This window comes from Lissotriton vulgaris, chromosome 4_1 (assembly GCF_964263255.1).
Source record: "Lissotriton vulgaris chromosome 4_1, aLisVul1.2, whole genome shotgun sequence".
NCBI classification, from domain to species: Eukaryota; Metazoa; Chordata; class Amphibia; order Caudata; family Salamandridae; genus Lissotriton; species Lissotriton vulgaris.
Genome location: NC_141691.1, coordinates 1,593,182,097 through 1,593,205,377, shown reverse-complemented (window position 1 = coordinate 1,593,205,377; position 23,281 = coordinate 1,593,182,097). Strand labels below are relative to the sequence as shown.

Genomic DNA, 23,281 nt, shown 5'->3' with positions numbered 1-23,281 from the left:
AAGTAACTGTAACAAGTGAGCTGCATTATATTCAACAGTAAGACAGCATCACTGAAAAAAATCTGTTTTATCCTTCAAATGGCTTGCGCATCATTTAACAACGTGCAGCACTGAGCAGTGGAAAGCAGCAATCTAGGGTACAATTCATGTTGAGTGGGATCACAAGGCTGTCCAATGTAGCACCACAACATGCCCTTCTCTGCTCTTGGCAGCCCATCCGTCAGTGCTTCATGGGATTCAGTTCATATGTGGTTGGATGCCTGTAAAAACGTCTGTCTAGCTTTCATGAAATGATTGTTACTAATGTGTGGGGAGCAGGAATTCCAATTGCATTAAGCATGCTAGGTCATACTGGATCTGCACTATTATTTAAAGAATCACGGTCTGGTACAATGCATATGCATCATCTCAAAGTATTCTAGCCCTACCCCACTATATTCCCATCATTAGGGATGAGGAGTTAAATTCACCTAACAACTGAACCTGTTCCACTAATCCAATTTATGTCATGTCACGCGGACAATTTGTCTGACCTGTGTTCAGCCCAAGTGTTTTGTCTTTGTCTTCAGTCTTAGTATGTTTTTATTTGCTTCTATTCTGATATGCTCCAGAAAATACCTCTAATTACCGGCTTTTTGATAGAGTCAGTTTTAAAGTGGAAAACTCACATGGCTACCCCTGAAATGGCATGCCCCATATACTCTGGTTCCGGCTCTCAAACGTCTGTGGTGTGTTCTTTATTGTAGTAGTGAGCCTTACACTCTAGAAAAGCCTTGCAATTCCAAAGATAAGGTCTGATCCAATAGTCAGTTGATTTCATTTCTAACCATCTAACTGTTGTGACTGGTGACATTTGAAAGTTGTAGGGTGCAAAAGTTGGGTATGACTGGCCTTTGGTGAGCGAGCGTAGCGTAGCCCCCAAGAATTTTAAAAATTGTTTCCAATACCTCTTCCCAGCCGCTTTAACACATCTATCCAGATTAACTGCTGACATTAGATTTTTTCGCTAGAAATCCCAAGACTCTCTTTGACCCTGATGTCACGAAATTCTTTTTATGGACAAATCCAAAACAGGAGCCCTATTGCTGTGCAACACAATGAAGTGGATGTGATCAGTTGCGTTAGAGCGCTGTCCACACTATGCTCTCTCGCTCACCCTTTTCTTCACACTCTACATGGGTCTGAAAGTGAGCATACCTAAAATGCAGCTACTGTCATAACTGAGTCATGACTCTAAGTTACAACTTAAACACCAAAGAGAAAAGGGATGGGTGAAGAATCAACACATGACTCTTTGGGAGAAGAAAGGGCTGCCTTTTCAGACAAGATAACAGACCTCTTCCTTCAATGCACCAAGGATTTTGAACATCATCCCCGTATCCTTCTGCTACAATTTAGAAAAGAGTTGAAGGCTCACCTCTCTAAAAAAAAAACAAAAAAAAAACACTACATCACCATGCATTACCCGTCGTCAACTCAGCTTCCTCTCCTATTACTCATTGACTTTAAGCTTGCCTTTGACAACATGCTGCCTTTTGGCCAAGCTTTCCCTATAGAAATACCATATACACACACTGGCCTCCACAATGGAGCGCTGGAATGTTCAAATTAAACAGGGAAGTTAAATCATCATATTACCAAAAACCCAATATCTCAGCAACTTTCACACAGCTTTAGTCGGATTAAGTAAATTTATTGTTTTTAGCTTAATTTTTCTTTGAGATGATGTCAGTGAAATTGAAAAAAACCCATTCTTTTTCCTCTGGTCTTGACATAGGATCCCCTCAGACTCACTTGGAGAAGATTGAGGAGGTGCTGTTGGCAGAAACTACAATGATCAAACCTATAGGTCAATAAAGGCCGTTACTGACTAAATCTTTCATGTTGGAGGATATAAGAGAGATAGATCAGCTAAATATTAGGAAGACCCTGGGGTAGCAACTATTTACCAGCAGAATTGTATCAGGTACCAAAGTCTGTGAAGAAAGTATTGGTGAAGCTCTTCAATGAAGTGCAGTTGGCTTGGAAAGTGGCAATTTGGTCCACCTAGTATTTGGTTTCACACTTAACAAAACTGGATCACTGGGTTTACTCAGTAATGTTAATGGACATGGATAGAGTGGTTTTGTCTAATGTTGATGAGCTGTTTGAGCTGCTATATCGCATCCAGGCTTGCCAAAGTGCCCTAATTCGGCAGTCTGCCTATAGTCATCCATTGACCCCAGCAACACTTATTTTATTTGCATTGAGGGCTGTTAAGCAACAATTAGCTGATCACACGCAGGCACCTGTTACCACCACATTGCTTTGATGTATATAAGCAGGCTAGAAATGGTACACCATGCCTTTATAAGTAAGTGAGACCATCATTGTGTCATTGCCCTTAACACAACAAAGAACAGCAATATTGTAAAGACCACTGCCAAATAAATGTTGGTACCCGACAATTTTTTTTCACTCCATTATATTGCTCTTTTTCCTTTTGCTCCACTGACCTCTACAACACTGTAGTAGTAGATCACAAGTAACTCTTGAGTGAACAATAACCTGAACTGCGGAGACTTTAAGCTGAGCATACTCACCTGTGTGCACATCTACAATCCATGCTAGGCAACTTGGAATGATTTTAGGAAATTCGAACATACTGTGAGAGGCATTCATATATCAACAATATATACATCTCACCAATCTACCTGTCACCTAACCAAAAGAACTTAACAGAATCTTTTCACACCCACATAAGAAGAGAATGCACAAAAACATATAAGAGGCAAAGCTACCTCTTAACTTAACTACCGCCTAATGTTAAGTAATGGACATCCAACCATACATTTTAGCTGAATGAAACAATGGCAGTGCCCTTCTGCATCTATATATATATATATATATATATATATATATATATATATATATATATATAATATATATATATATATATATATATATATATATATATATATATATGCACAGATCATGTTCAACACAAATCCTTGGGGTCTTGGAACAGGTGATACTCTGTAACACAAGGCTAAATGCACTAGTTTATACTAAGCTCACTAACCACAATGCAACATGGCCATTAAACAGCCACATACAACATCAATATATGATGCTGGTGATGAAGTACCCCGCCAACATAAAAGGCCCCCAGATTCCGAAAGTGCTACAGGTCAACGAGTTGTATATATCAAATGGGTACCTTTTAATGGCACGTGGCTTCAATGTATATGAGAAGGCTAAGAATGGCAGCATTCCTTCATTAGTAAGTAAGTGAGGCAATCATTTTTGCATTGCCCCTAACCTCTTTAGTGCTGCGTCGGGGCGTTGGCCGACGGCAGCACTACCTCCCCAGTGCTGCGCACGACCATTGGACGTCCATTCAGCACTAGTTCCAATGGACAGCGCAGCACTGGGGAGGGATATTTGCGCCGCATCTAAGGTGCTAAAATAACAAAGAACAGCTGTATTGTGTTTTGGTCAGGCTGCTGTCAAGTCAGTGTTAGTTCTGACAGCCATATTTTTGGCCACATTATATTGACCGTGCTTTTCTTGCTCCTCTTCGCTCTGCAACTCTGTAACAGATCATGGCTAAGTCTATCGTCTAGCTAGAAACTTCACTGTGGAAGCTTTGAGCTGAGGAAACATACCTTCTAGGACACCCACTTGCTTGACATGCAAGCAAAGGAAACCAAGTTTATTAGCATGATTTTAGGAAATTCAAACGGACAGTGAGAGGCATTCATATGACAACATTACATATTACTCATCAATCTACCTATCAACCATCCAGAAGAACGCAAATGAATCTTTTCAAACCCACATGAGAAGAGAATGGCATCAAAACACATAATGGGCAAAGATACCTCGTAACATAACAGCCACCTTATGTCAACTAACGGAAAATCAACCATACACCTTAGCTGAACAAAACAATGACATTAACCTTCTGTACATGTTCACATGCACTGATCATGTTCAACAGAAATCTTAAGGTTCTTGCAAGCAATACTCTGTAAAACAAAGCTAAATATACTAGTTTACTCTAACCTCACTAAACACTATTCAATATGGCCATTGAACATCTCAATACAATATCAAAATATGATCGTTGGTGAGTGAGTACCCTACCAGCATTAATGTCACCCAGATTCTGAGACAGGACCGTTCAAATTGTAGTCTGTGTTATACAAATGGACAAAATATACCAGGAAAATACTGCTTATTAGTAAATTCTTTTGCATGTCCCCAAGGTTTTCCATGAACTCAGCCTCTAGGTGCAGTATCAATGTATCTGGATTTATCTGGACCACAAGGAACTTATACTTGATAATTTAAAAATGGCTGTAGCCATTTGCAAACCTTGTGAGATTACTGTGGCCACATGGGAAGTGTATTCCTTAATTATACTCAGGTGCCTCACACCGTGAGCCCTTCGAAGATGGAAAATTGTCTTCCAGGCTGCACTAACACTCCATGAGCTCCGCCACCATTCCCTTCCTTTGAAGGATCACATTGCTTGATAGTACAGAGTATTGTGCTTTTTTTCAAAGTTGTACACTGTCTGGCACCAAACATTTGCCTTCAATGATCCCTCATGCTTCGCAGAGCTGGTTTGCTGGCCCACATCTCGGCCACAGTATTTCTGTGACAGGCACATTTAGTGCCTTTTGCAAAACATATCACAAATTTAGATTTTTGAGGCCCCACTTCATTTATTTTGAGGCTGCAAAATTTGGTAAAAAAGACTGCAATTTCCTCCTGGTTTGTATAATCCTGGTGAAGACCTTCAAGCTTTTTCTTAGCCCATTCAAGTGACTTTCTGGCTGTCTAAGTGATTTTTTGGAATGAACACACACACTATTCCCATAATGTTTTATCAGTCTTGTCGTTCTCCATTCAACCAAAATAGGATGTTTTCCTCTGTAGATAAGTCTGAGACCCACTGCACTTGGCTGACCAATAGCAGAAGTTCTCCTATTTAGGGCCCTGTTTAGTCTTTCAGCATTAAAAAGAGGCAACACATTGTGTCAGGCAATGTTGTTCTCTCAGTCAGCCTTGAATCAGTAAATCCATGGTAGTGCTAACTTACAGGGCTGTTCCATCCAATGAGGGACTTGATATGGGGTACAGTATCTAGACTAGCTCCCCTTTCAAAATGTGTCCATATGGAGTCTCATTGGCACACGCATATGATCTGCCTACAGTGCTGGGACTTTTCGGGAGCTTGTACTACCCTTCTATCACCTCGGAGCCAAAAGTGAAATAACTCTGGGTGAGCATAACCTAACAGGGCAATGGGGACTACTCACCTGCCATGGGTGACTGGAGCCACATGGAGCTAGAATTCTTTGCCATGTAGGGTAGACTCACTCATCTCTCCCTGCTACTATCGCAGGTTCTGCTCTGCTACTCGACAATGAACTAAAAAGCACTGCCAAAGCCAATACGTGGGCACTCACCTGTTAAAGGTGACGCCTACTAGCTTCACGAATGCCATTGGTGATCTCAGGTATAGTTTTGCACCTATGCGTGAGGTGTTTACTACCTCTATATTTGTTGCATTGGTTTATTATACTTTCTTTTGAAAGATTTTAGATGGCTCATTGACAGCATAACCTCACATTTTATCATGATCTGTGTCGACTCTGCACGATGGGCAGATGAAAAAGCTGTTCTCTCTGTCACTACTCTGCTGTCATGCTTCCCAGCATCAAATGCATGGTGCTGGAACTGGGTGTCTCTTTAGGGTCCTTACTTCCACCTTACATTAAGATAGGGGAGGACACAGGGCACAAGAGGAACAATTCAATGTATTTCACGCTGCTGATTCTGTGTCACAGTGGTAAAAGAGGAAGCAGTTGGGTGGCGATAGAGGCAGAAAGGGGGTGCCATGCGAATTGGGGGTGCAAGAAAGAAGAGGAGGACTGATGGTAGTGACAAACAGTGGGAGGGAGGGGTCATGTAGAAAGACTGTCCACAGCATGTATGGGGGCTAATCTGGAGTCGGGTGAGCACGAGGTTAGGTGCCCTGGGGAAAGGGGCCGGGAGACTTCCAAAGAAGAACAGGACCTCAAACCTACTTAGTCCCGGTCTCCTGCCGTCTTTCTCTCCTGGCTGTGTGTTTAGAGGTGGCAGCCTCTGCATCTGCAAGACACCATGCAGCAGGTAGAGAGTAAAAAAACACATCTCTCAGGCTCAGCCTCCTTTTATTGGCCCAGCACTGCAGCGCAGCTTCAATACAAGGAGAGTTGAACAAAGGTTTTCTTTAAGAATGTGCATAGGCTTTTGTTTTTGCAAAGGCCCACCTTCGTGAATTTTCTTTTCTTTTTTGTTCATATAGCAAACTTACAAAATCCTTGAGGGTCTGAATATATGTCCCTATCAACTTCAGCGCTCAAGTAATAGGAGATCTAATCAGGTTCTTTGACATTTTCTATGAGTCATGGCATTAGAAGAAGAGACAATGCTAGTAGAAGCCAGCTGCAGTAGAGCCAGCCAAGTGACTAGCAATACAAGGAGTAGGAACATACTCTACAGTGGCAACAATGAGGAATGACTTAGATGCTGAGTGCCTGGAAAGGTGATAGTGATGACATCTCAGTATTGCAATATTGTTGCTGACAAATTGACACTTATGAACAGGACCATTGAACCTGGGTATCACAAATTGGCGCCGATTACGTGGGCATGATTTCTGGTTTGCATTAGGGAAAGTTCTGAAGGGTTCAAAAACGGTTGAACACCATTAATGTCATTTCTCTCAACAAACTACCCACTTGCAATTGCAGTAAGACTCAATCTTTCCCAGGGAAGTTGGTTGTAAACAAAAGAAAAAGCTGGAAGATAGAGACAAGTAGGTTATTTGTTTTATCTTTTGATCATATTTTTTCAATCAAAATTAAACAAGTTTTGAACTGAACATTTTGGATGCAAACAAAAAATCAGATGCACTCAACCAGTGGGCTGTGCTTTCACTGAGGACATAAGATTTAGACTTGCACGTATTTAAGCAGATGTAATACAGCTCCCTCTTGCTATTCTGACTTCCGTGCTTGCACAGGAGATTACTGTATACTGGTCTAGTACTTTCGTTTTTTAAATGTCTTTCTCAAGAACCTACAGATTTTGAGCATCTGTATCAGCTGTGCAAAAAATGAGAGGGGTCGCAAAAACTTGTTGAGTGGGTGCCCATATTGTCCAGACTATGATACCCTACAGCTGGGATTAAAACCCGATTTGACCGTTTTATTGCAACATATTTTTCCCATTTTTCATATTTTTTTCTATTTTTTTGACCATACAGTGGAAGTTCATTGAGAAATCTTCCTTGTGATGAGGATAAATTAAAGATTTAGTAATATGTATTGCATGAGAGAAAAAGGTGGCCTTTATTTGTGGGATGGACTGGTGAGGATTTATGGAGTAATCTGTGGATATAAGGTTGCTGATGATTTTGTGTATTAAATATTTTGGGAAGATTTTGATGATTAAAGATGTTCAAGATGGGGTAGTGGATCAGAGCGGGTTTTATCCTTGATAAGGTGGATCTTCTCTAAGACGTTAACTCAGTTCACCCTTTTGTGAATGATGATGGAGAGGTTTGTCCAGAGATCTGGTATTGTTTTGATTAGCTTGTAATAGTATTTATTCTTATTTTATTTGAGAAATGTTGTTTATGTTCCTGGTTTAAAGAATTGTTTCATTTAAGATGGTGCATTTACAATTCTTTCACATTGTTTTAGCGTTATGTCGAGTTTAAGAATGTTGAATATTTGTGCCATTGTGTTTTTCAGCTCAAGTCTTCAGACTACAGTGGTTTTGAATGTCTGCTGAATTTATTTTTCAGTTCAATGGACATAATGAGTCAAGTACTATTGCTATTTAGGAATTACTTGGTGTGATTTACTGTTGCTTAGCACTTTGAGAGCTGGTGGAATGTTATTTCCCGCTTTTGGGGTGATAGGCGATTAATATTAAACCAGTCAGCCTTGACTGCATCTTGTCAGACCAGGTCAGTGGGACCAGTGATCTTCAGATGACATATCCTTCCTTTATTGTGAGTTGGGAGGAAAGAAAGGTACAGAAGTTTGGTTTGTAGGAACGTTTTTTAAAAGATCTGTATCTGATTTCAACAGTGAAGTTTCCAGAGATTAGGATGTTGTGGAAGGGTCAAAGCATTCAGTAAAATCTTTTCTTGAGGGGTATGGGACATACATGTTGATGGCTATTGAAGTTTTGAAAGTTCTTAAGTTTAAACAGTTCTTGAGAGCTTTAAATTTGAGAAGTCAGAGACAGTAATTTCCTTCCAGTTTTTTAGTGAAGAAATTTCAGGCTCCGTCCATAACTTATTTCCCTGATGGAAAGGAGCATAAAACAATCTTGTAGGATGACGATGGCTGACTGGGAGTGGTTGTGTATCAGTTTTTGCAGACAGTGGAGGGGATTTCAGAGCGATTTTTAACTTTGATGAACTGTTGAGTAAGACTTGTAACTATGGGCCAGATGTATCAAGCTGTTTTCCGGTCGTTCGCGACCAGAAAAAAGTGATTTTTGTATGCATCATTCCCAAATTGCAATTTGGTAACTTGTTACTGAATCGCAGTTTGGAATTACGAATACATACTGATTGGGTATTAGGAAGCTGCATGTTTTGGCCGTCCCTTCCTAATACGGAATAGCAAGGGACCCATTCCCCTTTGTGAATGTTCGTAAAACATTTAAGAAGAGGCAGTGGTCCCACGGACCACTGCCTACTCTTAAAAAGATGTAAAAGAAAACTTTTCATTTTTCTATTATAAACGCATCCCGTTTTCCTTTAAGGAAAACGGTCTACATTTTTTAAAAAATGATTGCTTTATTTAAAAGCAAACAAAGTCATGGTGGTTTGCTCACCCCAGCAGGCCACCATCCCTGTGATTGTAACAATTCCTAATGGATCGCAAATTGCGACCTACCTCATTAATATTCATAAGGTATTTCGATTTGCCATCCACTAAGAATCGCTAAATGAAACTATGAGTTTCATACATTAGGAATATCGATTTCATACTTGCGTTTCGCAAAGATTCGCAATTAGGTAATCGCTATTCCCAGTAGTGATACATCTGGCCCTATGTCTTTTGTTCTGAAGGCACTTGAGGTAGGCAATAAACAATGGTAATTTTCCTCTTATGCTTGAGTTCAGCCTGCTCACACACTATGAGGTTTCCTCATATACACTAATATAATGCCTGTGTTGTAGCATAAAAAATTTAGTATTTTTTCTGAGTAGTAAATTAAAGTTTGTTTAAAAAAAAATGATGCCGGCATCCTAATAAATTAAATACATGACTGTTAGCCATATGTTCACTTGTGCGACCTAAAGCTCTTTCTGCCTCTTCCAAATACTCAGTGTTTGATTGCAGTGCATATGATTGATAAGCATTAAATGAATATTTTATAATCCTGTTGAATATTTTGTAATAGTTAGTTTCACAGCCTTCCAATGAAAACATTTTTTTCAAGTAATCCTTCAATAGATTTTAGTTTTGCATATTTTGAAGTCCTTTTTAGAAGAAGCAGTGTACAGAATTAAATAATGCTCCACACTTGAATGTGTTAGTGTTGCTGATAATTCACAGTTATTATGGATTACAGCACCGTATGTGAACAGAGTATCGCTAAGGGAATCGAAATTTGCCTAGCATAGTAACGGTAAGTTTCAATTCTATTAAGGACACGGAGGCGAGGATTATGCTTTTCTCCCTCCGCTGTTTATTCAAAAGTCACCGCATAGCAGCCAGAAAAGCAATAAACATGAAAAAGATATCACATAATACCCAACATCGGGTAAATAACATCAACAGAAAAAAATCAGAACATATTCAGGGAACTCCATATCCCATCAGTCCATGTACATAGTCCTTCTACAGTGTCCATAATCCTTAAGGTAGTCCGTCCATCTTGTGGTCTCCTCCTCTTTCTTCGCGCGAGACACGCCACCTCATCCGCGGTCTTGCTTTGCGCCATCATTGCCTAGCAGGAAGAAACAACAGCGTGAGCGTTGCCCATTCCGCCAGAGGAAAAAGACCAATCTTTCAGCAAATACCACTTGTCAGTACCATAGATCTAGAAGATCTCATTTAATGGAAAACAGATTACTTACAGTCATACGGGGAGGGATTTCGGCAGGAAACATGGGTGGGATAATCCTTGCCTCTGTGTCCTTAATAGAATTGAAACTTGCCATTACTATGCTAGGCAAATTTCGATTCTATGTCAGGACCGGAGGCTTCAGATTATGCTTGTTCAAAGCTGATTAACCACCAAACTTGCAATATCCACCACAGGCTTGAAATAAAACCGCTTGAAAGTGGAGTCCGAGGACCAGTCCGCCGCACGCATCAGGTCCTCCAGATGTGCTCCTAAGGAGAAAGCCTTCGAGGCCATGGCACCTCTAGCTGAATGAGCTCCAAATTGTTTAGTATCAATGCCAGCTTCTTGGAGCACCCACCGCACCCAACAGGCGATAGTGGGGGAAGACACCGCCTTATGCGGTTTTCGCAGAGCAATTAAAAGTTGCCTCTCACCCGGGGGGCGAAGTTCCAGCGTGACGTCTTCGTACGTCTTTAAACACTGCACCACACAGAGTTTGGGAACGTCCACGAAGGCCGGATACGAGATGGATCTCGTAGCGGACTTCGTGCGGCGTCCCACTGTAAACGTAACCCCCTCGGGGAAAACATTCGTGCAGAGATATCCAAGGCACGCACATCAGAAACCCGGCGACAAGACACTAGACACAAAAGCATATCCAACTTTGCTGATAACTCTTTCAGTGAAAGGTAGAGATTGTGCTGCCAGGAAAGGAAAAGGTTCAAAACCACACTTACGTCCCACAAGACGAAATATCTTGGCTCCGGGGGTAAAGAAAGGTGTACCCCCCGAAGAAGCCTGCAAATCAAGGAATGGTCCCCGACAGGGGCCCCATCCAGTGGTTCGTGCGCTGCCGAGATCGCCGAACGCATTGAGTTAATGGTACTGTAGGCCAGCCCATCCGCCGCCAGCTCCGCTAGGAAGTTCAAGATGGGAACGACACCTGCGACCAGGGGATCCAGGTCCCGTCGAAGACACCAACTAACCCACCTGGACCAAGCCGAGGGGTACCTCTTTGTTTTACTGTTGGCCCACGCCTTAGACAGGAAGGACTAAGCCGAGCCCGAAGTCCTGGGAGCGACCAGCGTCTCCTGAAAGCCGCCACGCCATGAGGTGGAGAGAACCCTGCATGATGAGGTGGTGAGGCTCCCCGTCTGGATTGAGAAGGAGACGAGGAAACCGGGGGAGTAGGATTGGAGAATCCCAAGAAAGTTCCAGAAGAACCGGAAACCAAACTTGCGACCTCCACCAGGGCGTTACCATCACCACGTACGCCTTCTGGCGCCGCAGATGGGCCGCCAACCTCACCACCATCGAGAACGGGGGAAAAGCGTAAGGCTGTTCCCGGCTCCAATCTTTGAGGAACGCATCTGTCGCCTCCGCCAGAGGATCCGGTCTCCAACTGAAAAACCTCGGCAACTGGAAGTCGAGACGGGACGCAAACAGGTCCACCGAGAATGGGCCCCACATGGTTTCCAACCAGTGAAACACCCGTGCGTCCAGCTTCCAGAGACTCGAATCTCGCAGGTACCTCGAGTGCCAATCCGCCACCTGATTGGCTTGGCCCGGGAGGTACTCCGCCGTCACCGAAACCTGATGGGTTAGGCAGTAATCCCAAAAATCTTTCGCCAGGTCTGCTAATGCTCGCGACCGAGGGCCCCCCAGGTGGTTGACATAGCGGACCGCCGATATGTTGTCCATCCGTAAAAGAACACAGAACTTCGCCGAGTCCTTGGTCCAACAACGTACCGCGAAAGAGCCCGCCAGGAGCTCTAGGCAATTGTTATGGAGCTGCTGCTCCTCTAATGACCAACCGCCGCCTGTGGAAAAATCCCGCAGCGGGCGCCCCAGCCTGTTCTGCTGGCGTCCGATTCTATGATCAGATCCGGAACCGACCTGAAAATTGCTTGGCCGTTCCACGCCTCCATATGGGAGAGCCACCAGGACATTTCCCCTTTCACCTCCTCCGACAGAGGAACAGACTGCTCGTAAGTTAGGCCCCTTCTGAGATGGTAAGCCTTGAGGCGTTGCAGGGCTCGATAATGAAGCGGCCCTGGAAAGATTGCCTGAATCGATGACAAGAGAAGCCCCACTACCCTGGCAATCTGACGTAGGGACGTGTGAGACTTGGCGATCGTCTGTCGAAGCACGTGCCGAATCTTGGCCATCTTCCGAGAAGGAAGGCTCAGAGACGCCTGCACCGAGTCCACCACGAACCCTAGGAACACCATCGTCTGGGAGGGTGTGAAGACAGACTTGTCCTTGTTGACAATGAAACCCAGACCGTGCAAGAGGGAAATCGTCTGGTTGAGTTGAAGCACTAGCTTGTTGGGACACTGGGCCATAAGCAGAATGTCGTCCAGGTAGACGATCATCCGGATTCCCTGACTCCGAAGGACTTCCACTGCCGGGCGTTGCAGCTTGGTGAAACACCAAGGGGCAGAGGAAAGTCCAAACGGAAGGGCCGTGAATTCGAAAATTTGGTCCCGCCAGAAAAACTGTAAGAATCAACGGTGAGGCGGGTGTATGGGCACCACCAGATAAGCGTCTTTGAGGTCCAGCCGGACCATCCAGTCGTTGGGCAAGAGCACATCTCTCAGGAGGTGGATACCCTCCATCATGAAGTGGTTGTATACCAACCAGCCGTTGAATTCCCGAAGGTTGATAACGGGTCTCTTGCCACGTCCGTTTTTTCCACTAGGAATACATTGCTGATGAAACCTGAGGGGTGTCTCGTTGATCGGCAAATGGCCCCTTTGCGTAACAGCTCTGAGACCTCCTTGTCGATCAACCGCCCATCTTCTTGCGAGAAAACAATTGGATGGGGAGGCTTTCACCTGGAAGGGCTGATTGTAAAATTTTATACGGAAACCTCGCACAGTCTGAAGGACCCATGCGTCCCCCGTGATAGCCCGCCAGGCCTCTGGGAAACAAGCCAACCGCCCCCCTATGAGAACCTGATCCGGCTGGATTACACTCACCGTGGGAACTACTGTTTCCAGCGTCGTTCCTGAAGCCACCTCTGCCACGAAAACGTTGGTTCTTGGTGGGGTAGAAGTTGGTATAGTTGGCCGAGGAGTTGTACTGGCCTCTGCCGGAGCCTTGTCCTCTATTGGGTTGGTTCTGTCCGCCACGGCCGGTCGTGAGGCCCCTACCAAGACCGGCCCCCCTGGAAAAACGCTGTTGGAACACCCTTTTGATGGTGGACTGGGTTTTCTCCAGAGAGGAAAAGGTGGAAACGAACTTCCCCAGTTCTTTTATAAACGGGTCGCCAAACAGGCCGCCTTGCGCCACCGCTCCCGCCTCCGAAGAGGCCAGATCCCCTAACTTGTGATCAAGTTTGATGAGGAGCGAGCGCCGGCGTTCAGTAGAGAGCGCGCAGTTGGCGTTGCCTAAGAAGATGATCGCCCTCTGCGCCCAATTAGACAACACGTTGGGGGCAATTGTAGAGCCCGACGCCTTGGCCTCCTCCGCCATATCCAGGATCTTTGTCAGGGGGCCTATGGTATCCAAAAGTTTATCCTGGCATGACCGTCAGGAGCAGTCAATGCCCTTGCGGGGGTCCTTCACAAACTTGGCCATAAAGGTGGCCATCTTCCCGTCAAGTTCGGGAGTCATGGCCACCTTCCCCTCGAGTGTCGGACGCGGACATTCTCCTCTCAGGCAACTATGTGCCTCCTTCTCCAGAGGCTTGCGGAGGCGCCCGCCACGAACCTCGCGACCTTGTCGCCCGGCGTCTAGGCAGCCGACCTCGGGTGGATGATATTGTCCGGGTCCAGCATACCTGAGGCGTCCTGAGGCAACTCAGTCGGAGTACCGGACGGGCGCCAAGACCGCACTGAGTCCTCCTCGTCGTCGGTGTCCGCAGTGGAGAGCCCTCCCGGAGAGGAAGGGGCTGTCCCCGTATGCACCGAAGGGCCCGGGTCGGGAGCGAAGCCGGGGTAGGGTCGGTTGCCTTAGCCAGAAACGCATCCCTAAGGCGTTCGAAGGCGTCCTTATCCACACCCGGCTCACCCCCCAGCCACCGTCCCTACAGGCCTTTTTGGCTGCTGGCGGGTGACCCTCCCCGGGGGACTGGGAAACCGCAGGGGCACCCCCCGGTGCGGGAGCCAGTTTCGCGCACTCCTCCACAATCCGGGCCGAGAGGCGATCCTCCATGGGCCCCACAATCTCCTGCACGCACCTGTAGATAGACTGATCCACTGCATCATAAAATTCATCATCCCCCAAAGCTGGTGGGTTTCCTCCTCCTCAACGTAATACCCTCCCGCCATACTGCCTATTTGCTATATCGCGGAAAAGGCGGAAAGTTTCAACTGGCACTAGGGACCAGGGGTATGGGCCAACCAGAGGTTAGCAAAGGCTTTTGTCACTGGTAAACCAGGGCGTCTAGTGGCAGCACTCCACCCAGCGCGCTAACCCTCTCAGCAGAGACCGGGTCATTGCCACCTCCCTGCGCGCTAACTAAGAGTAAACGCTGGCAAGCGGGCTAACTGCCCGACGTGCTGAAAAAATTACAGCCCGAAGGCGCAAACGCGGTAATCCGCTAAGTACAGACCTTTTAAGGGTGTAGACCAAATTGGGGCAATACAACCCAACAGGGCGTCAAGGTGAGGCGGCAGAGTAAGGCCCTGGCGTGGCTCTCCTCCTCGGCGGGGCTCCCTTCTGACGGGGAACCACACCAAGGAGGGGAGAGGCCCGACGCCTCCTTCTAGCGGCGAGGAGGTAACACCGCAACTCTCTGGGACAGTCGCGTCAGGGGCGAAACGTCCCCGAGACGAATTACCGGGGCTCTGAAAGATAAAAGTGCACAAATATATTAATCAAAAGCCCCTAAGCCCAACTACAAATATATAAAGTGCCTAAAACCCAAAACACCCCCACATTGCAATAACGAGGGAGAGCATAGGAAAAAGCACTTAACTGTCTGCGAAGCAGCAAATAAAGAGGAGGAGACCACAAGATGAACGGACTACCTTAAGGATTATGGACACTGAAGAAGGACTATGTACATGGACTGATTGGATATGGAGTTCCCTGAATATGTTCTGATTTTTTCTGTTGATCTTATTTACCCGATGTTGGGTATTATGTGATATCTTTTTCATGTTTATTGCTTTTCTGGCTGCTATGCAGTGACTTTTGAATACACAGCGGAGAGAGAAAAGCATAATCTGAAGCCTCCGGTCCTGACATAGAATTATTTTTCCTGCTTCCACGAACAGAGATTACTACCCAGGTCTCCTCCAACTCAGTGGTACATGGCTCTTGCTTGCAGGAAGGAAGTTTCCACTTTTAAAGATAATAGCATGTCATATTTATTTTACCAAAATATTTTTTATATTGCCTATTTGTTGGGAACAATTGACTTCTCCTTTGTACTTAAGTTAATCAATTCTGATGTATTAAGTAAAAATAGATTTTATGCTGTTAACTCTATGTGCAAGCCTTTGCATTTGCTTTAAACATTTGAGAAACTTCTCTAATAAGAGATCAAGCACCATTATGTATTAATGTGTGAGGCGTATTAGTCTGAAAGTAGATTTCTAAATGTAATCAATGACTAATCAGTACACTAGTCTATCCTCCCATAGCCAGCTGCCATCCAATAGGACTTGCTTCTAAACAATATTGAACACAACAAAATACAGTACTGATCACTTGTGACGCTGCTCAACGATTGTAAGGGATGCCAATATTCATAAAGCAGTAGAGGAAAACCATTGCTGGTAAGCACCATACAAAGGTGCATAGCATAGGATAACATAAATATAATTGAAGAACTGTCTGTGCAGCTGTGAATGAAGTTTTCTATAAGTTGTCCAACTAGCCCGGAGGAAAGCATTGACGTGAATCTTATCTTGACAAGAGGATATTTCCAAGAAGATGTTCATCTTTGTTGTGTCTTCCATTTTAGGAGTTGAGCCTCAGGAAGAAAGGATTAGAGTGCTTAGTATCGATCTTAAAGTGTATGGTTGAATGGAGTAAAGATCAGTATGTAAACCCCAACTCCCAGACAACTCTTGGTAAGAAAGTTACATTTTTTCTAGTAATTGTTCTGTCTGTTTTCATATGTTGTGTGAGACCTAGTAGAATCTAAAATAGAGTTTATGCCCTCAAAGACGGTTAAGTATACCATTACATTCATTATAACTTTACATTTGCCCCCAAATCGGATTCAGGCACTGCTTTCTACACCGCTCTTCATTAGGAGAGGGATATGTGGGGTGTGTCTAATAAGAAGGAGAGTCGTCACCGGTTCATAACAGCATTTACTCAGCACCAGAAAGCAGGTAAGCAGTCGACAGAGGCTCAGAATAAACTGCCTAATGAACGGAATCCACACCTGGCGTGCACTCTAAGGTTCTGATATACAATGCAGTTCACGAGGACACCACTTATCTCCCTGTAAAATGAAAGATAAATTATACAAGTAACAGCAAAGAATGCCACCTAAAACTGGTGTATAATTAAAATAAGATAATAAAGAATAGCATTATTCGATGAGAAACAAAGTTCCATAACCTTAAGGTGCTGCTCACCAGTTGCAAACAGATAACAAAGAAGGCACATCAGTCTATAAAACCAGCAGGTAATTTCCTGCAAAGTGCACTGCACCTCATGCATTGATGTTGTGCTCCATCACCCATGACGATATCCCCCTTTCTCCAATGACTCCATATAGCCTTTGGCCACAATTTCCTCCACAACGTCATCCATCTCCACTTTCATCGTGCATCCATCGTTCTCAGGGATTCTGCACATATGCTGTTTCATAATTATCGCTGATTTCTCTAACCTCAGTTGATTCCTGAAACATGGACAGGCCCTTTCTATTTTTTCTCACCAAGTCACCTACTCTCATATGTAACTTATCAGCATAACTTATCAGCATACCTCTTGCAGTCGAACTTCTCTTGCCTCTTTTTTTAACAACTTTATTTAGCATTGTGGTTGGCAGAAACATGACACACATTTCATAGTCATTATAAATGTCCGTGAATACGAGAATCAGAAGGATTTGGCACACATCACGTCCCAGAATTGTACAAGATGGTTGAGCTGGGAATGTCCACAATTGTTCCTGAATCCATGATAGCCCCCCATGTCCCCATCCCTCACAATTTGTTTGTGTTTTGAAAAGAAGATATGGAATTCAACAATGCTAGTGAGCAGTGGTTAATTTGAGAAGGTGCTTGCAGGTGCTCAGCACCAGCACTTCTTTCACAGCTATGCGGCTACAATTTCTGGTCCTGCAGGTGGTGGTCTCAATATTAATTGCCCAATTTAAAATAAAAAGAACCACATACCTTGCATGGTGACAGGCTGGTATGTTTTCATAGGCAGGCATACATCTGTTCAGGCAGGCATGATTGTGTATCATCAATTTAGTGATGATGTCGTCACACCTGTCATGAATCCAAGAAGTCATCATTAACGAATGGCTTGCATTCTATTCCCCGAGTCTGCTGCACCCTGCCACTACCTGAGCCTAAGCCTCCCATTGGATAATTGTAGTGGGGGCCTGCATTACTACTATCCTCAACGGGCTTGATGGGGCTTTGGCCCACCGCAACTTTTGTGCGCTATGGACTCACCTGCAGTTTCCGTGCGCAGCCTCCAAGCATGCTAATTGCTGAGTGTGCTTGAGCCCAGTAGGTGCAACAGCCATACTCACATCTCACAGGCATTGCGGCTGGGGACAGTGCTTGTGCTGTGGCAAGCAGGGTCACAGCAAGCTGAGCAGTGGATGCCTATGCCGTTGTCATAACTGGACCAAACTAATTACAGGCAGTACTAGCAGTAACATGACTTGCTGTGCTCAAGCAGCCTCCTGACCTGCAACAAACCCAGTCAGACCACACTAATTAATATGTTCACAAAAATCATTTTCATTTGGTGTACATTTTATCTTTGCACTCATCTGTCGGTGTAGGTAAAGAAGTAAAACACATGTCTTAGGGGACAGACAGCAGAGCATGGTTACAGGACAGACATTGAGGCAGTGCGGGTGTTGAAAGTTGGGCACACCAGAGGTAGATGTGGGCTGTAGCCTCCTTGGCAGCATTTTCAGCCCCGACACTTCATTTTTTACAAATTAAGCACTGCTAGTGAGTAGTACCCTACAATGGAGTAGTGATGCACCGTGATAAGGTTAGGCTCAGTAGATATTTGAGTCATGGGTTACTCTCCGATTCTGAGGGGGACAGCACCCATATGTCTGAGGCCCGCAGCGTTTTGGACATTGTGAGTTGTAATCCCCCTGTTCTATGTTGTTGTCGTATGTATGTGGTAAAATGACGCCATGTTGTGTAGAATGTAGCTCCCTTGTCTCTGACGATAGCTGTGAGCTTTTCCATGGCATAAAGATTCCACACTTTTTCCCCCCACCATAGGTTTAGTGTAGGTGATTGGGGCTACTTCCACATTTATGCTATACGCAGCCGTGCTGCTAGAAGTAGGTGGGAAAATACAATCCTGTGGGGTCAACGTAGGAAAGACTCTATCAATGCCAGGATCGCCAAAGTGGACTACCAGTGGGTCACGGTGTAGGGTAATGTTAGTAATCGTGTCCACCGTAAGGAGGACCTCGTCCCAGAATGTTTGCAAGCTCCGGCATGCCTACATGTGTGTAAGAATGTGCCCTACTTCTACAGCCCTTTCAACAGGTCTGGGCTTCTCTGGTCCCTCCCTACATTCTCTTTAATACCTTCCTACGCCCTCCCTATTCACCCTTAAATGCTTTTCTGGTCTCTCCCTACATCCTCTTTAATACCTTCCTGCATCCTGCGATTGATTGCTCTGTGAGATGTGGAAGGGAAGTGTTATGCTAGCATATGAGTTCAAGAGTTACTGGGCTGGGTGGAAGAAAAAAAGTTGATCCCACATATCAAATTGGCTCCCAAAAGAGCTGCAATATCGAAGATAATCTTATCTGCATCCCCCATTTGCATGAAGACACATTAGCAGGGAAAAGAGGTCCCTGTACCTAGGATATGATTATTTTCAAACCACGTTTGATAGTGTATTGCGCCCAAGGTTCTGGGAAAAACTAAAGAACTACAGCATCCCTCAAACTTTATTAAAAACAACCATCACCCTCTACTCGGACGCCTGGGTGAAAATAAGGATGGCTCTTGTTGGGCCATACGAGTAAAATTGAAACAAATAAAGGATTGAAATAAGGGTGGATTTTGGCACCTTTGTTGTTCAACTGTACTTGGCGGATCTCCCAGAGTATCTAGCGTGTGAGAGGACTTTCACCCCAAATTTGCAGGAGTCAAAATTCAATCACTACAGTATGCAGATGACACGGTACTGTTAGACCAAACAGCACATATAAATACCATGGAGTCTGGCTTGATCATAGGAGACGCTTAACCGAACTCATGGGCCCCAGTAAAAATAAAGAAAATCCTCAACACTCATTTACAAAACCCTGGGAAATGAACAAGATAGCGTTCTGTGACCCAACCCTTCACAATCGTATAAAAGAAATGATCGAACACCACTTCACTGAAAATGACACCCACGATGTGTCCTCAGCGACCCAGTGGATTGCAGCACAAGCAGTTATCAGGGGATCTCCTATCACTCACGGCAGCATTTAAAAGGGCAGCCAAGCTTGGCAAACAGGAACTCAAAACCCAGATGCAGCACGAAGAGTTTAGACATAAAGCAGGAAGCTCACATAAAACCCTGAGAGATCTTTGACGCATCAGGGGTGAATTAAAGCATTTATTAATAAAGGAGGCAGCCCAGAAACTCCTCCATGTTGACTAAACATACTGTGGGTGCGGAGATAAGGCGACTGGCTTTTGGCCCATAAAATACGCATACACTCTACACGCAGCCACATTAAGGAAATTCAGGATGGGGAGGATTGGGGCTACACTGAGACAGCTGACATTACCTCGATTTCTCATGATTATTATTCGGCTCTCTATCGAGCCAAAACCATGACGAACAACACCAAGTTGATTACCTCAGAGACTATACCTCCTGATAGGGAGGAGGAGCTGGACTTGTTAGAAGACGCCATCATCGCGGACGAAGTTAGGGTAGCAATTCTCAATCTCCCCACACACAAGGCCCCTGGCCCGGATGGGTTTCCAGACATTTTTATAAAGCCTCTGCTTCCCCGCTAGCCGAACCTATTGGCAAAGGAATTACATTTTTTCTTAACGTCAGGAATGGTTAACAACATGATGTTAGATTCTCACCTCATGTTACTCTACAAGCCTCATAAATCTCAGACATGTTGCTCTTCTTACCGCCCAATTGCGTTTTTGAACTGTGACGTGAAAGTCCAGCCTCGTAGCACGGCTTCACCACATTTGGTCGACTTTTATAGCACCACAGCAACCAGGATTTATCTGCAATAGACAGGCCAATGACAATATCTTGCTAGGCATCGCACTCATGGAAGCAGCTGAGCGAAGCCATCAACCAATTGCTCTCCTCTCACTGGACGCCGAGAAGGCGTTCAACAGGATGGATTGGGCATACCCGTCGAAGGTCTTGGCTAAAATTCATATAGGCTCCAAGATGAAAACCTACATACAAAGTAATTTTAAGAAGCCTGCTGCCAAGCTAAAGATTAATGCTTCCTATCGCCCACTATAACCCTCACAAGAGGGACCTGTCACCGGTGTCCCCTGTGACTCTTGATTTTCGCTTTATCTATGGAGTCCTTAGATGTGAAGATTCAGATCAACCATGCCATTTGTGGTATGCAACTCTGCAGCAGAGAGCATAAACTAGCCCGCTGTGCGCATGACATAATATGCTTCATCACTGATCCACAGTCATCCATCTCCGGGTTGATAAGGGAAATTGACCTATTTGCACTGCATCCGGTTTCAAGATTACTTTTTCTAAATCCTAGTGTATGGGAGTGGCAGATCCACAGGATAGCTTTCGGCAGCCCATTCAGAGGGAGGGTTTCCAATGGGTGACATTAGCGAGGACATACCTTGGGGCCCAACTCCCATCACACACAAAGGCCCTATTCAACAGCAATATCCCTCCTTTGCTTACCACCCTCTTCAAAGACCTATATACACTAGAGAATTCCTGGCTGGGCTGGCTCAACTGCTTTAAAATTAACGTCATGCCCTGTCTGCTTTACGTCCTTCAGACCCTCCACCTTACTATACTCAAATTCACACAAAGACAGATGCACAATAAAATGCTCAGTTTTGTCTGGGAAGGCACGTCACCATGAATGGCCCGGGTGACTTTATACCAACCTACAGCAGAAGGTGAGCTGGTGTCCCAGATGTTTCTACCTACATTCTGGTAGCGCAGCTTCGACTCTCTTTGTATTGGAACCATGATCCTGACAATAAACCCACGTTTACTGTCAGGTACATGTCAGGTCGAAAGGACCTGTTCCATGACCCCCCCTGGATGGCCTTTTATGGCTCCCGATGTCAACAGGTGCTCAAGAACCCCCACCTCTCCCACTGACATCCACACTTCTAGCCTACTGGCGAGAAGTCGAAGGAGACGGCAATTGGCATCATATTTTTCCCCTTACTCCTCTAGTTCCTCATCCGAATTTCGTGCCAGGTGTGATTCACCATGGTTCCTTTAGTTGGGATCGCGGGCGATCCACCAAGTTGTGAGACTTCTATGACGAAGGAGACCTGAGAATCAATGAGAAACTGATGAAGAAATTCAGCTTGACTAGGTGGGATACATATAAGGTAGGGTAAGCATTACACTAGGCCGTGCGACCCTTTTGTGTCTAGTGTCTTGTCGCCGGGTTTCGATAGTGAGTTCTGCTCCGGTGTACTGGTGTCTCTTCCCTTTGCATCCCAAGACAAACAGAGGGTCGCACGGCCTAGTGTAATGCTTACCCTACCTTATATGTATCCCACCTAGTCAAGCTGAATTTCTTCATCAGTTTCTCATTGATTCTCAGGTCTCCTTCGTCATAGAAGTCTCACAACTTGGTGGATCGCCCGCGATCCCAACTAAAGGAACCATGGTGAATCACACCTGGCACGAAATTCGGATGAGGAACTAGAGGAGTAAGGGGAAAAATATGATGGCAATTGCCGTCTCCTTCGACTTCTCGCCAGTAGGCTAGAAGTGTGGATGTCAGTGGGAGAGGTGGGGGTTCTTGAGCACCTGTTGACATCGGGAGCCATAAAAGGCCATCCAGGGGGGGTCATGGAACAGGTCCTTTCGACCTGACATGTACTTGACAGTAAATGTGGGTTTATTGTCAGGATCATGGTTCCAATACAAAGAGAGTCGAAGCTGCGCTACCAGAATGTAGGTAGAAACATCTGGGACACCAGCTCACCTTCTGCTGTAGGTTGGTATAAAGTCACCCGGGCCATTCATGGTGACGTGCCTTCCCAGACAAAACTGAGCATTTTATTGTGCATCTGTCTTTGTGTGAATTTGAGTATAGTAAGGTGGAGGGTCTGAAGGACGTAAAGCAGACAGGGCATGACGTTAATTTTAAAGCAGTTGAGCCAGCCCAGCCAGGAATTCTCTAGTGTATATAGGTCTTTGAAGAGGGTGGTAAGCAAAGGAGGGATATTGCTGTTGAATAGGGCCTTTGTGTGTGATGGGAGTTGGGCCCCAAGGTATGTCCTCGCTAATGTCACCCATTGGAAACCCTCCCTCTGAATGGGCTGCCGAAAGCTATCCTGTGGATCTGCCACTCCCATACACTAGGATTTAGAAAAAGTAATCTTGAAACCGGATGCAGTGCAAATAGGTCAATTTCCCTTATCAACCCGGAGATGGATGACTGTGGATCAGTGATGAAGCATATTATGTCATGCGCACAGCGGGCTAGTTTATGCTCTCTGCTGCAGAGTTGCATACCACAAATGGCATGGTTGATCTGAATCTTCACATCTAAGGACTCCATAGATAAAGCGAAAATCAAGAGTCACAGGGGACACCCGTGACAGGTCCCTCTTGTGAGGGTTATAGTGGGCGATAGGAAGCATTAATCTTTAGCTTGGCAGCAGGCTTCTTAAAATTACTTTGTATGTAGGTTTTCATCTTGGAGCCTATATGAATTTTAGCCAAGACCTTCGACGGGTATGCCCAATCCATCCTGTTGAACGCCTTCTCGGCGTCCAGTGAGAGGAGAGCAATTGGTTGATGGCTTCGCTCA

At 45.0% G+C, this 23,281-nt stretch overlaps 1 protein-coding gene across 1 annotated transcript in view; it reads left to right on the top strand.

Moving 5' to 3' along the window:
* The window catches only part of ARFGEF1 (ARF guanine nucleotide exchange factor 1), a 1,029,389-nt gene that overhangs the window by 644,253 nt on the left and 361,855 nt on the right, over positions 1-23,281 (top strand). The window contains exon 13 of the mRNA XM_086918014.1: positions 16,052-16,160. Within this exon, the coding sequence (XP_086774140.1) occupies positions 16,052-16,160 (109 nt within the window). The remainder of the gene's footprint in view (positions 1-16,051; positions 16,161-23,281) is intronic.